At 42.2% G+C, this 15496-nt stretch overlaps 2 protein-coding genes across 11 annotated transcripts; one reads left to right on the top strand and one right to left on the bottom strand.

The window, feature by feature from the left end:
- The first annotated feature begins 473 nt into the window (after positions 1-473).
- LOC118513377 lies at positions 474-8149 on the top strand. 2 transcript variants are annotated; one of them, XM_036059032.1, is made up of 2 exons: positions 474-3788; positions 4272-8149. In XM_036059032.1, exons 1-2 carry the CDS (start codon positions 2702-2704, stop codon positions 5924-5926), a joined length of 2742 nt encoding a protein of 913 aa, XP_035914925.1. In that variant the 5' UTR covers positions 474-2701; the 3' UTR covers positions 5927-8149. The 2 variants fall into 2 exon arrangements, with proteins under 2 accessions (XP_035914925.1, XP_035914935.1); XM_036059042.1 differs by having other exon boundaries at positions 474-5319; positions 5753-8149.
- A 2759-nt stretch (positions 8150-10908) lies between these two features.
- Positions 10909-13011, bottom strand: LOC118514061. 9 transcript variants are annotated; one of them, XR_004906567.1, is made up of 3 exons: positions 12861-13011; positions 11405-11726; positions 10909-11214 (listed from the first exon to the last, which is right to left on the bottom strand). XR_004906567.1 is itself a non-coding variant. In XM_036060568.1 (2 exons), the coding sequence occupies exons 1-2, from the start codon at positions 11661-11663 to the stop codon at positions 11012-11014; spliced, it is 567 nt and encodes a 188-aa protein (XP_035916461.1). In that variant the 5' UTR covers positions 11664-11726; the 3' UTR covers positions 10909-11011. The 9 variants fall into 9 exon arrangements, 1 of the variants encoding a protein (XP_035916461.1); XR_004906560.1 differs by lacking the exon at positions 12861-13011 and adding an exon at positions 11897-12133; XR_004906559.1 differs by lacking the exon at positions 12861-13011 and adding an exon at positions 11904-12133.
- Between the last annotated feature and the right edge of the window lie 2485 nt (positions 13012-15496).

Here is a 15496-nt window from a genome sequence, read left to right as displayed (position 1 = left end):
ATTAGAGAAGTGTTGGCGACCTGAGACCTCGCATACATGAGGCTCATCTTTCGATTCGCCAGAGACAACGGTCTTATCCTTTGATTCCACATCCCCATGATCCTACCAAACCATATCCGCCATTCCTTTTTTGTTATTCGTTGTGTTGTCTTTGTCTTAAGTGTTAAGTTTTTTTTTTTGTAGTGCCACGGGTGATCCGTTGACGAAGCAACAGCATCCGGGGTCAAAGTCGGCACTGTCGTAAGAAGGGAGGCAGAATTGTCTGGAACAGTGTTCTTCATCTCTGTCTAGCCTTGATGGGGCGAGCTCGGCCTTGCTGGCGTTGGGTTCGGAGGTGGTCGGCGGGTTCAACCCCGTAATTAGCAGAGACCCTGCTGTTACGGGATGGAACTCGCCGATAGCTTCTGAGTTCGGTGCTGGCTTGATCGAGCTTGGGCTATCACTGCTGGGCAGTTGGAGGAACACTGTGCGCAGGCAAATGTTTGTACTGTACATATTACTGTTTTCTTTTTGTATTGTTACAGTCCAGATCCGCTACACGGAAGCAAGTTCCGCTTAACACACTAAACTACCACCAACAAACCAATAGAAAGCAATAGACCCGGACCAAACCATCAACACAACCTCCACCTTGGACGTGGACAACTACACTGCAATCTTCACACACCGACAACCGAGCATGCCCGGGATAAGGCAAAATAACAGGGAGGAAATGCCTTGTTAATTTATTTGTACTTGTAATCGTCAACACACGCGGTGTTGTCAATACGGCGTCAAGCCGTCCAACTAGAAATATAAAATATAAAATATTTTAAAGTAACATCATATCGAAGTGTTATTAAAGTACCAATCACCTTAATACCTATTAATTGAAGCATGTGTGTTGAAGTTTTGTGATTTAATGTAATTTTTTTTAATTTTTTTTATTTACATGGAGAACTAAAGCTTTATGGCCTTACCTACGTTGGGTCGTAGAGTGTGGGGACTCCGATTCGAATACGTTTACCCCACTAAAAAAACTCCATGTGCCACTTTTTCCACATCTGAGCCTGATCGATATAAACGTTAACATCAGATGTGAAAGATGACAAAAATACTCAATGCAAACCCAACAGAGCTACATGAGTCGGTCCAGTCGTACAAACCACCTTCTAGGGCCTGTCTCCTGGACCTCCCGGTATGGACCCAAATTCATACCGTTGATCGTTGTACCATGGCCTCTGAGTATTACAATTCATGGCCACGCTACGATCGGGGTTATAGCATTTCAACCACAACGTGTTTTGCTACGCCACTAACGCATCAAGTTTTTCTTACTGTGCGATAAAATCTTTTGAGACTTATTGTGTTGCTAATGTAAAAACATTAAAAAAATCAAATATTATGAATTTTTGATGATTTTTAATTTAAGAACTTTAAATATATTCCACAGCTAAAAGTCTACGTCGGATATGGACAATTCGCGACCGTACGCTTCCAATTGCATGTAGTGCCAACAACGATTGGTTCGATTAAAATAGTTAAGTGTTACTATTATAAGCCAGCTCTCGTATACATGTTGGGTTTGGCTTAAGCCGTACTACCCATCTCAGAGCGGCAGAGCCTTACCATTAGTTTTGATCAGCAAAGCTATGAAAAGATTGTTGGTGAGACAAATTTGCGATTCAACTGCAAATGTAGTATAAATCTATGTGTTTTCACTGGCTGTGTGTTCACTGTATAAGCCATGTGTTTTTCACTGTTGTCCAGGTGACAGCGGTCATCTGGATCTCAAAATTGTTAATTGGGCACCAAGCGATAGGAGAGCGATAGGAGTGCGAGAGGAGAGAGAGAGCGTGAGAACGGTGTCGTGATCGTCGCAGGGTCAGATTAGTCGAGATAGCGCAGGCCTAGTGATCGGACCCGTTTTTGAGTTTGAATAAAGTGACAAACTACAAAACCGCCGAACTATTATTTTTGAACGGAACAATTCTCAAAAACGGCCAAGTATAGTGCGCTAAAGACGCGGAAAACAGGACATAGAGACTATACAATCCGTGTGCGTTGTGTGCTTAGGACAGAGCGTGGCGTTTTTACCAGCACGTCGGTAAAATATAGTGCGTCGTCGTGTGCGTTGTGTAGATAGTGCATAGCGTTAACCAGTGCGTCGGACAACTGTACAGAGTGTCGTCGTGTGCGTCGCGTAGTTCAGAGAAGTGCACAGCGTTTTACGAGCACGAAGGGAATGTATAGTGTGTCCGTGTGTGCGTTTGTGTAGCTTAAGGAAGTGCACATCGTTTAACGAGAACGCTAAGGAGCAGTACATCGGGTCGTCGTGTGCGTTGCACGGTTTGAAAAAGTGCACAACGCTTACCAGGTCGTCGTGAAAAGTACAGAGTGTTCCGCGTTGCGTTCGTGTATTCTAGGAAGAAACACGTGCAAGCGTGTACATTCGTGTATCGTGGTTGTGTGCGCTCGCAGCGTGAAGGTGTACAGCGTTTACCGGTACGCCGGACAAAGCGTATTGTGCCGAGTGTGAGTTCGTGCCTTTCTAGGAAGAATCGTGTTTGAACAGGAATCGGAGTGGCGTGCGCTGCGCAGCTTGAAAGTGTACAACGTTTACCGATGAAAGCATTGTGTGTCGTTTTGTGTGGACATTGTTAGTTCGTGCGCATCGTCAGGTATTTCGGCAGAAAACGTTTGTGTCCGTTTAGTTTAAACAATGCCGAGAGTACGGAGATCTACAGCGAAGGTGCAGGAAGCTGATGCTCAGAAGATGGATGAAGTTGCTGTTAACGTTTCGCAAGAACTCGTTGATGAGAACAATGATGGTAACGTTACGATTTTAGAGCAACTGATCGTAGCTGAGAAATCCAAGCACGCTACCGAAATGGCATTGCGAAAGGAGCTGATTGAACTGAAAAAACAACATCAAATGGAACTACGGGAATTGCAGGAATCTTTGGATTCCATCACGGAAGAGAAACCGAAGGTTTCACGTCGCATAACAAAAGATCAAGCAGCGGCCAGGAAAACTATTTCTTTGGCACTTCCCAAGTTCTGTGGAGAACCAGATGTGTGGCCGTTTTTCATCAGCAGCTTCAAAACAACAACGGAAGAGTGTGGGTTGAACAATATCGAGAATATGAAGCGTTTGATGGATAGTCTGGGTGGAGAAGCATTGGAGGCTGTGAAAGGCAGACTCATCTTCCCTGATGCGGTGCCGGGAGTGATCAAGGAGCTGGAAAGTCGGTTTGGAAGACCAAGAAAGTTGCTAGAAAACCTGCTACGTAAAGTCCGCGAAACGCCTTCGCCTACAGACAATCATTTGGAGAGTTTTATCACGTTTGGGTTTAAAGTGAAGCAGTTATGTGACCATCTGGTAGCAAGCAACATGACAGACCACCAAAATAATCCATTCCTGGTAGAAGAGCTTATTGACAAGCTTCCTCCGAGATGCAAGGTGGAGTGGGTTCGTTTCAAACGTGACAAAGAGGGAAGTGTTATGGCAATTTTCGGAGAATACATTCAGACAGTGATCGACGAAGTTTCTGAAGTGACTGATTGTACACCGGTGAGCAGTCAGAAAGCAGGGAAGTACGAAGCTCTGAAACAACGCTCCAGACCAGTGAAATCGAATGCAGTCCAAATGCGCAACAACGTGCATGATTTGGAAAATAGTGGAGTCAACCAGCTCAAGATGACCTGTTGGGTGTGCAGCAACACAGGGCATAGCCTCAAGGAGTGTGACCAGTTTAAGGAGATGACGCTAGTCGATCGTTTCAAAACATTGGAGAAGCTCAAAATATGTAAGTTGTGTTTGTCCCGTTCCTGCCGCGGTAAATGTAAAATTGCTTACAAATGTCGGGTAGAAGGGTGTAACAGTAGACATCATACATTAATGCACTGTGCAGAGGAAGTTCTCCAAGTTCACTCAGAAACAGCTACCCCTGGAACTGTCATCTATCGCACGATGCCGATTACACTATATGCGGAACGAAACAGTGTCGATGTCATCGCCTTTATCGACGAAGGGTCGTCGGGAACTTTGCTGGAAGCCGGAGTTGCCAAACGACTGAATGTTACTGGACCAACGGAACCGCTGGTTATCTCGTGGACGAACAGCATCAAGCGTGAAGAACATGATTCAAAGAGATTTTCGTTGAAAACTTCAGCCCAGGGTTCGTCAGAAAGGTGGAATCTACTGAACGTTAGAACTGTATCAGAGCTGTTACTACCTAAGCCAAAAAAGTCAGTAGCTGAAGTAATCAAGAAATATAAACATCTTTCAGACGTTCCAGTGCTAGACCACCCTAATGAAGCGCCATCTATGATTATTGGTCTGGATAACATAGATTTGTTTGCAGCTTTGGAAACTCGAATCGGCAACCGCGGAGAACCGATAGCTGTAAGGTCCAAGCTAGGATGGACGGTGTACGGTGTCGATGGATATCGTAAGGTGTATAACGTTCCCGTAAATATGCACCAGATCCAGTCTTTGGACAACAGACAGCTGCACGACATGATGAAACAACAATACCAGCTGGAAGAGCTTCGCAGCGATAACTACAACCCGCCAATAGCGAACGAAGAACAACGAGCTAGAGATATCCTAGAGAAAACCACGTGTCGAGTAGGAGATCGGTTTCAAACGGGACTGTTGTGGCGTGATGATGTTCGAGAACTTCCCGAAAGCTACCCCATGGCGGAGAAGAGAATGCTACAACTGTCCAGAAAGCTCAGTAAGAAACCGGATCTGAACACTGCGGTATGTCGGATGATACAAGAGTATCAAGACAAAGGATATGCTCACGAGCTAGCGGAGTCGGAGTTAGTCGAAGGCGCCTATGAACCGGTATGGTATTTACCATTGAACGTGGTACAACATGCAAAGAAGCCAGACAAGATAAGACTTGTTTGGGATGCTGCAGCATCAGTAGATGGAGTATCTTTAAACTCTCTACTGCTTAAAGGACCGGACATGTTGGTCCCGCTTCCGAAGATCATCTGTAAATTCCGTGAGAAACCCATCGCGTTTGGAGGGGACATCAAGGAGATGTTCCATCAGCTACGGATTTGTGAGAAAGACAAACATGCTCAGCGATTTCTATTTGGAACAAAGCCCTGCGGAGCACCTCGTGTGTACGTGATGGACGTTGCGACCTTTGGTGCTACCTGCTCGCCCTGCTCAGCACAGTACGTGAAGAACCTGAATGCTCGGGAGTTCGCCGAACAGTTTCCCGGAGCAGCGTCAGCAATCATCGGGAATCATTACGTGGATGATTATTACGACAGTGCAGACAGCGTTGGCGAAGCGGTTGAGTTGGCGAAGGATGTGAGGTACGTACACTCCCGTGGAGGGTTCCACATTCGTAATTGGGTTTCAAACAGCATGGAGTTTCTGGAAGCTTTGGAAGAGCGGAACGCGACATCAACTCTTCGCTTTACGGATGATAAGGAGTCAACATTCGATCGAGTGCTGGGAATATGCTGGAAACCTCAAGAAGACGTCTTCTGTTTTGAAGCCACGACCGAGATGGAATTGAGCAAGTATGTTACAGGTACCATCCGTCCTTCGAAACGTGTCGTATTGAGTGTAGTAATGGCTCAATTCGATCCGATGGGTTTCATCACACCAGTAACAATACGAGGAAAGATGCTCATACAAGACCTCTGGAGATCGGGATGTGATTGGGACACAGCGATAGATGCGGAGTCACATGGGAAGTGGGTGTTGTGGATCAAATCATTAATGAGTCTAAAATCGTTGCAGATACCACGATGTTATTTCGGAGACTCAAGATCCCAAGACGTATCAGACATCCAGCTTCATGTCTTCACAGATGCCAGCGAGACGGCCTTTGGATGCGTGGCTTACCTAAGAGCAATCGTGCATGGCAAAGTATGGTACGTTGGTGATGAGTCGGTCGAAGGTTGCACCCCTTAAACCATTGTCAGTACCGCGTTTGGAGCTTCAAGCGGCGGTGCTGGGTGTTCGACTGGCGAAAACCGTTATCGAGTCCCATCATCTGGTTATCTCAAGACAGTTCTTCTGGACAGATTCCAAAGTGGTGTTGTCCTGGATAAGATCGGATGTGCGACGTTACAAACAGTTCGTGGGACTGAGAGTAGGAGAGATTCTCAGTAATAGCAGCGTAGAGGATTGGAGTTGGGTGCCGTCGAGTGAAAATGTAGCAGATGTAATCACTAAATGGGGAAAGACCAACAGCCCCGTTGATGAGAGTGTATGGATACATGGACCTGCATTTTTGAGCAAGAACGAAGACGAATGGCCGCCTCAACAGAAGCCGGAGCTTAACACCGCGGAGGAGATACGAGTACACTTGCTGATACATGACGTGATGGTACCTGGAGCACTTATAGACGCCAGTCGTATTTCCAAGTGGACGGTGTTGGTGCGTACCGTGGCGTGTGTACTGCGATTTATTTCGAACTGCCGCAGGAAAGCAAAAGGAGAACCCCTCGAGACGTTGCGAGCGACGGAGAATCATCTACGACTACTATTGAACGCAAAGGTACAAAGCCGGCGAACCCCTCTTCAGCAAAACGAGTACGACAAGTCTGAGAAGCTATTGATGAGAGTAGCACAATCTGAATGCTTTGTAGACGAGATCAAGGTTCTGACTAAGAATATGGGTCGCCCCTCAGAACAATGGATGAGCCTCGACAAGGGTAGCCCGCTCTATAAGCTATCTCCATTGCTAGATGAGGACGGACTTATACGGATGGAAGGACGAACTGAGCAAGCCAAGTTTCTTCCGTTTAGTCTACGATTTCCGGTGATCTTACCAGACAAGCATCCGATTACAGAGTCCATCGTGCGTCATTACCACGAGAGAAGTGGTCACGGCTACCGCGAAGCAGTAAAGAACGAGCTCCGTCGAGCGTACTTCATAATACACCTAGACGCTACAGTTCGGAGAGTATCATCGGCGTGTGTGTGGTGCAAGGTGCACCGGAACCGTCCGAAGGTGCCGAGGATGGCACCCTTACCTGTTCAACGTCTAACGCCTTTTTTAAGACCTTTCAGCTTCACTGGAGTTGATTATCTCGGACCGTTTACCGTGACCGTTGGAAGACGTTCGGAGAAGCGCTGAATAGTGCTGTTTACCTGCCTGGTGGTCCGAGCCGTCCATCTCGAAGTTGCCAGTGAGCTGACTACGCAGTCCTGCATGATGGCCATCCGACGTTTCGTCTGTCGTAGAGGCTGGCCAATGGAATTCCTGTCGGACAACGGCACCAATTTCCAAGGTGCCAGCAAGCTGATAGTCACCGCGATCGATGAGGATTGTGCTGATCAGATGACGAATGCTAGGACCAAATGGACGTTCAATCCTGCAGCAGCACCCCATATGGGAGGGGTGTGGGAGCGTCTCGTGCGGTCGGTGAAAGACGTTTTGAAGGCCCTTGACGATGGGCGACGCCTTACTGACGAGATTCTGCAAACCAGCGTTCTGGAGGCCGAAGACATCATCAATTCCAGACCGTTAGTAACAGTGTCGCAACATGGAAGTGACGAAGAGACACTAACACCTAACCATTTTCTGCGTGGAGTGCATGGTAGAGACGAACGCGTCGTCCCCCCTACTAACCCTAAGATAGCGATGCGTGATACATATGAGAGGTCCCAGCAACTTGCAGATCTAATGTGGGAAAAATGGGTAAAAGAGTATGCTCCCACTCTGAATCAAAGGAAGAAGTGGTTTGGGGATAATCGATCGCTAGGAGTAGGTGACTTAGTCTATGTGGTAGATGGCAAATGTAGAAAGCAATGGGTGCGGGGAATTGTTGAAGAGGTCATAAAGGCAGGAGACGGACGGGTACGCCAGGTTTGGGTACGCACACAGAACGGAAGGTTCAAGCGAGCAGTACACAATCTTGCTGTATTGGAAGTAGAGTAAAGGGTAACGCCAGTAAGGATACACTGGGTTACGGGCGGGGGGATGTCCAGGTGACAGCGGTCATCTGGATCTCAAAATTGTTAATTGGGCACCAAGCGATAGGAGAGCGATAGGAGTGCGAGAGGAGAGAGAGAGCGTGAGAACGGTGTCGTGATCGTCGCAGGGTCAGATTAGTCGAGATAGCGCAGGCCTAGTGATCGGACCCGTTTTTGAGTTTGAATAAAGTGACAAACTACAAAACCGCCGAACTATTATTTTTGAACGGAACAACTGTCGTCTATAGACCCTTGCTTCCTCGTCCTCGATCCATAAAGTTTCCTGACTCACATGCCAAATCCAAAAACGGCTAAAGCATCGCATCTGGATTATGCAAGGAGCTTTTACTGATTTGTTTCATGTAGAATTGAATTGAACATCTAGAAGAAAATAGAAAATACATGAGAGATAATATATCAGAATTACCTCCAAGACTCAGTTTGAAAACTACTCACTTCTAATTGTATTATGAATACCGAATTCAAAAGCCGACACCGAACTTTTATATATTATCGTACGAATGATCACAAATATCATATCACATACACTTAATTCACTAATCACATAAATTGGCTTCACTACGTAATAAAATTGCTTATTCATCTAATTCATAAATTTTCTTTAAAGGACAGCTTAAAAACGCGTTCAACTATCTCCATGGTTGGGACAGAAGAATAAAATTGTTCGCTATTTTATTACTGTATGATTCGATCTGAGAAGATTATCTGTTGCTGGTGATCGTTTATCCATTGTCGGTGATTGCTGGTGGTTTCAGGTTGATGTCCGGTATGGAATCCGCGTCGTTGGTAATGGAGGTTGTCGTGGAAACGTCGTCCGGACTGTCGTAGTAACTGTTGGTACCATGTTGTTATTTCAGTTAGTCATCTTTTTAAATTTTTTGCGGCTTTTGAAGATTGTTGTTGAGTTTTTCTTTTTTTGTTGTTATTTTCTGCAAGCGCTTTTAAATTTAAATAACGCATGCGAACAATAATGCGTTGTTTTGCGAATGATTTAATTATCTTGGCTGGTAAATCTGTTATTTGTTTTTGAATATGCCGGCTTAATTTTTGGACTATTCCAGAACTTTTAACTAAAAGTTCGTTCGGATGAACTTTAAGGAAATTTTTTTCCATTTTTTTTAACTTTATTTAAAAATTCATCAGATGGTTTGAATAAACCTCCAACAGATAAATGCTCTACGAATGATGGAGGCTGACTATAGTTATGTTTCGTTCGAAGTTGAAATGTGTAGCTACCTAGATTTACAAGAGGGAATTTCTTGTGATACTTCTTTGCAAGATAGCCCATAATGTATTGTAATCCGTCGGCTTCCTGGTCTGTCATGGAAAGTGTAGTGCTGCTTACTGAACTGATGACTTCACTCACTTCTTTGCAGTTTATTCCGTTCGCCCTCTCCATGTCTTCGATGCTGGGTAAAGCCGGATTTATTTCAGCACCTGAAAATACAGTTGCAGCAACAAAATGTTCAATATGATCACTAGACATATTATCTCCTGTCTCTTCTGTGCTGTAATCAGCTGAAGTTAAAAATGAATCCTGTTCTATTTTATTCCTTTGTTCTGCATCGGTTTGGTTATGGAGGATGCTGGGTGATTTGCCAAGTATCATAATCCTTGTACGATATATACAGCTTACTGGTGACGGATGGTCATAAACTCCTCCTCTTTGTCGAAGCTGAGAGAAAAAGTTTTTAACACATCTTGATTGAGCTGTAAATTAATCGAAATAAAATATGTTAGCAAAGCAAAGTTATTTTCAATAGGGCTCATCTAGTATGTAGATGAATCTCATATCACCTTGTATGTCGATAAAAATTTAACGTTGTGTTTCTCTTTCATATCATTGAACAACATTTTCAGGGAAGTTATCTGCATCAATATCGATTTCTGGAACGTCTGCATATTATTTTTACCTAAAACAGTTGAATTTAACATTAGTTCAAACATATCGTCTAACCCTTTGATTTGATCTTCAGTTCCGCTGTATGACTTTTTGTAATCTAATTTTGCCAGGGGAGAATATGAATTTGAAATACTAAACCATAAATCAATTTTTTCGATAAAATTTGCCAAATCTATTGCGGTTTGATTTTGAAAATATCTACGTAGTGCTATTGCTGTTGTTCGAGACAAAAGTTGAGCGGCTCTTCTAACATTCTGTTTTTCCTGCGAAGTCATTTCTAGATGTCCTTTGTTAATTTTGAAAACTGGCATCATTTCCGATTTCATTCTGTTATTAACTAAGTCATGCAGCGGCTGAGATATAATTTCTTTCGAGTTATAGCTGAAACCATGTTCCACTAACCAATTTCTAGTTAGTTTTAATAAATGCGGAACATCAGAGGACTACATATACATTTTTATAAGTAACGGGATGCAGGAAATAGGGATGTTCAAAATCGTGGGCTCCTAACTGTTTCCAACAACCAACATTTGCCTGACAATTATCGCTAACTATAGCTACAACATTGATGCCTTTCTCGCCAAGCTTTCTAATTAGTGTTAATATTATTTCCTTGGTCATACCCTGATCAAATCCTATAAAAATTGGTTGTTTCCAATTTTTGAATAGCCCTCGGGCCATTACTACCTGCATATAATTATTAGGCCGTATAATTTCATCTGATGCCGGATCATACTCTAAAATATGCTCTACCTTCATCTCGTCAAAACTAAGCACACATTCACAATCCCTTTTACTAAACGTTCTAGCTATGGTTCCTATAAAGACTAACACATCTTCTAAAATACCATGCTTTAAATCTATTTTTTGAGCGTACTTTTCTAACGTGGATATGGAGGGAAGGGGATATTTTAAATCTCTAGCAATATAATCATATGAACGCTTCCCAAAGTACCGTAAAGTAAAAGCGTTACTAATTTCGGTTTTTGTCCACTTTACGCGTTGTTTTTCTTTCAAAATTAAATCAATCTGGTTAGATGTAAAAGCATTTTTAAGAAGTTTTTTTATTTTTGGAATTAAATCGCTTGGAAGTATGCTACTTTTTTTAATCTTTTTAATTTTTAATCTTTTCAATCTCTTTGTTCAAACTATTATTTTGTTTTTTTCAGATCTGCTTTTTCTTTTACAGCCATGTCTAACCGATCTTTCAAGATGCTATTTGCTTCCCGTAATTTGATCCATTCTTGTTGTTCCTTTTCAAGCGTGCTGATATGATGTTTTAGATCTGCTATTTGCGCTGCATGTGAATCGCAATTACTGCATCGTGTTTCACCTGGCTCGGCATTGTTAATAACTGAAAAATTTAAAACGCTTTGATTATTTTCATTGTTATACAAATTATGGGCAATGTGTTCGATTTCTGCTTCATTGTTTCTCTCTTGTTCCTCTGTTGTGAACGCTGTATTTTGTAACAAGGATGGTATTGTAGAAGAAAAAAAACAAATGTAAATAATACATTATATTAACTAAAGTTTATAGTTTACCTTGGCCTTGTAACTTTGTCAAGGATCGAGATTTCATCAGTGGGGCATGTTGAATTTGAAAGTCCTCTGCCTTGAAATGTACCGAACACACGACAGAATATTTCCCGGCGCTCCAATTTTCCCCACGGTTACAAAATTGCTCCCAGCATTTTCGCAGTTCAATTTGTTTTGGGAACTCGAAAAATACCACACTCAGTCCTCGCTGTTTCACGCTCGTACGGCTATTGGCACACGATTTCACTGCACACGAACTCGGCATTGTGGAAGGTATTAAATATATTTCACTTATAGTTCAACCAATCAACATAGCAATACGGCCGTCCTTTAAGAAATAAAAACAAAACAATCAATAAATTGTATAAAAACATAATGTAGTTCTAATGCGTAAAAAGTTATCTTAAAACAAACTTCACAAGCTAGAAATAGCAAAATGTATTTGGTATGTGGTAATATGAAAGTGTAGTGTTCCGACGCGGTAACGAAATAACACACAACACACTCAAATAGATAGTCAATCACAATTTCCACGCACCACATCTCACTAATCGTCTTCAATAATACAACGTGTGTGTTATACGTTCGATTAAACACATTAATGATTATTTTCATCAAGAGCACTTCAAATCAAGCTTCGTCAACGTATGCTAGAGATCGTTTGACCAACAAAGAATGCTTCACCGCAGCTTGTTTACATTTCGGTCAAGTAAACGTCAATTTTTTTTTCAAGATGTCAGACCCAAGGTGTATGTCAAAGTGAGTTGAGAAGAGGTGTCGGAATCAAGGTATATGGATATAGAAGGTAGAGTTGTTTAGAGCAAATTGACATTTCTCGACCTGACATAACAGTTCCGAGGTGATCAAGGGGAAGGGTATTGAGAAGAGTGATGGCAGCGTCGGAGGAGGCGCCGGTGGTGGTATCGCTTGCGATTTTTTGACGAAAAATGCAACCAAATATCGTCAATCTTCTGTGGAACAACATTTGATATGCGAAAATGACCCATAAATTAGCGAAATTGCTCAAGGGATTGAGAATCGAGGCTGTTTGTTCATGTTGGTAGCCCCATACCATATGTTTTTGTAAACAAACTCTGACATAACTCGACTAAAATGTCGCCCTGTCAAATCGATAAAAATTCACCTTCTAAATACATACACCTTGGTCGGAATAGCGATTTCTCGGTCGGACATCTTGAAAAACAATTTGACGTTTACTTGACTGAAATGTAAACAAACTGCGGTCAAGCATTCTTTGTTGGTCAAGCAAGCGATCTTTAGCATACATTGATGAAGCTCGATCTGCTGTGCTCTTGATGATTTTTTGCTTTCAGATCGGCCAAAAAGTGGAACGATCCTATATCTCGGATCAACCAATAGTTTGGGGATGCAAACCGGCTCCGCCTGTGACGCCGATACAGTCAAAGCTGCCGCGTCCGTATAGGCGCTGAATCGTTACCACCTCAAACAGTAATAAGTATAATACAGAATCTCCTCAGATAGCACTGAAGCACTACAATATCCTGATTTCTTCACTGGATCTAAGCTTTCCGAACGATATTGAACAGCAGAATGGAAGAAAACAAATCTTATAATGATGTTATTGCTTCGAGAATAATAAACAACACATATAACCAGCTGATTCAATGCGGTCAAGTAAACGTCAAACTGGTCCTGGTCTTCTACTTCTTTCCATGTGTCAAAACGGGCTTTTTACGGCACCTCCTCTCAACTCACTTTGGTGTATGTATTTAGAAGGTGGATTTTTATCGATTTGACAGGGCGACATTTTAGTCGAGTTATGTCAGAGTTTGTTTACAAAAACATATGGTATGGGGCTACCAACATGAACAAACAGCCTCGATTCTCAATCCCTTGAGCAATTTCGCTAATTTATGGGTCATTTTCGCATATCAAATGTTGTTCCACAGAAGATTGACGATATTTGGTTGCATTTTTCGTCAAAAAATCGCAAGCGATACCACCACCGGCGCCTCCTCCGACGCTGCCATCACTCTTCTCAATACCCTTCCCTTCGATCACCACGGAACTGTTATGTCAGGTCGAGAAATGTCAATTTGCTTTAAACAACTCTACCTTCTATATCCATATACCTTGTGTCAGACCGAGAAATCGCTATTCCGACACCTCCTCTCAACTCACTTTGCCTCTGATTATGGGATAGACGTCCCATAGGAGGATACAAACCACACACTGACCTAAGAAGAAAAAGAAGAAGAAGGTTATTACATTTTTAGCACTGACAGTTCTATACACAACATTATTGAAGATGAAATCATTGATTCAATACCGAATCACCCCGACTGCAGCTTCACATCCGATGAAGCACAGGATCAACCCGGACCATCATATTCTCGCAAAAGACGATATGCAAGTTATGACTACGAGAGGTGTTGTCGCTTTCAGGTGTGATTATCGAACGACTTTTTTATTTTAACGTACAACCTAGTTCACTTACAGTAACGCTTATAGTAGGGCTTACACTAATACACTATTTATATTATGTGTATTCTGACTTACAAACTAGTATAATTAATTATAACACTAATACTAACATAGGTTAAGTTGTACTACACTTAGCCTATCGTTACGTCTCCCTCCTTAAAGTCAAGCGTCCTCGCTGGACGTTACTCTTTTTTTTCTTCCTCTATTACAGTTTTACTTATGACATAATTTTATTTCTTAAGCCTAGATTTATGAATTTTTATGTTATAATTGTCCACGAAAGTAAAGTCCTTGTTCTGAATAACTTTCGACGGTTTGTAAGGTTCCTTAACTTTAGTAATTCTTTGATTAACCCTTACAAAAACGTCTTGACCTTCGGCTAACACGGGGGGCTCAGTTAAATTTTGATTTTTACTTTCAATTTTCTTGTTTTGCTTGTTTAGGTTAACTTTAACACTTGATTGTAGTTCTTTGAATTGTTTATAAATTTCTTCTGTGTTTGTAATTCCTTCTATATTGAACACAATTTGTCTTGGCTTCTTTCCGGTAGCGGAATGTATAGTATTGTTATAAATATCAACTATGATATTAATTTTGTCATTAAAATCGAATTCATTGTACTTCGAGTTTATATTTCTATAAAGCTCGATTAAAGTCGAATTGAATCGCTCTACAATTCCGTTTGAATTACTGGTGGAATTATGGTGTATCTCAATGTCTAAATCTTGTAGAAAACCAACAAATTTGATCGAAATAAATGCCGGCTCTTGATCGCAAACTATAACTTTGGGTCTCCCGAAAATTCTTATATGTTCTGTCAAAGCTTTCTTAAGATCGACGATAGTTCTTGTTTCTAATGATATAACGTTTGCAAATTTGGAGAATGCATCAAGGATTGTCAACATTTTCTTTCCTTTAATAAAAAAAATATCAATATGTAGATAGTTCGAAATTCAAATGTAATAACGTGTCATACCATAGTCTATTTACCTTAACTGTCAAAAAAGAGAAATGTCAAAAAATAAACGGTCAACGCGGTCATTCGTGATTGCAAGCTCGTGCGAAGCACATCTTCCGTTAAAACTTCAGTTATTACAATTCAGAAGTGGGATAGGAACTCATTTAATTGCAAATATGCCGACGAAGGACGAAATTTTGTGTGCTTTGGCTGCCGCCAACATTGAAGTGTCCCCGACGGTAACCATCTCACAGCTCCGTCGCATGTACGAAGAAAATGTAGCGAAAGCAGAGGAGTGTACAGTGAACAATGGGGTCTCTTCCCAGGAAAACACGTGCATCGATGACGCCGTAACCTTAAACGAAGCTTCGGCGACGGTCGACACAAAGATGGAGGAATACACGCGAAACGGTGTTGGTAATGAAGACGCCATTGTGAAACCCATTGTTCACGAGGAAATCAGTGAAGCCAGCCTTCGTCTCGAATTGATAGCTCTACGGGAAAAAGTTAAGGCAATGGAACTACGACGTCCAAATACGGACGGAAGATTGGCGCATCCCGAAGAGGTAAAATACCTAATACCGGAATTTTCCGACGGCCTGGGTATCAACCAGTGGTTGAAAACTATTCAGCACAATAGTGAAATTTACGGCTGGCAAGACAGAACAAAACTG

The sequence above is a fragment of the Anopheles stephensi genome, chromosome X (genome assembly GCF_013141755.1).
Source record: "Anopheles stephensi strain Indian chromosome X, UCI_ANSTEP_V1.0, whole genome shotgun sequence".
Lineage (NCBI taxonomy): Eukaryota > Metazoa > Arthropoda > Insecta > Diptera > Culicidae > Anopheles > Anopheles stephensi.
Note: the sequence above shows the minus strand (reverse complement) of the source record. Positions and strands in the feature narration are given on the sequence as shown.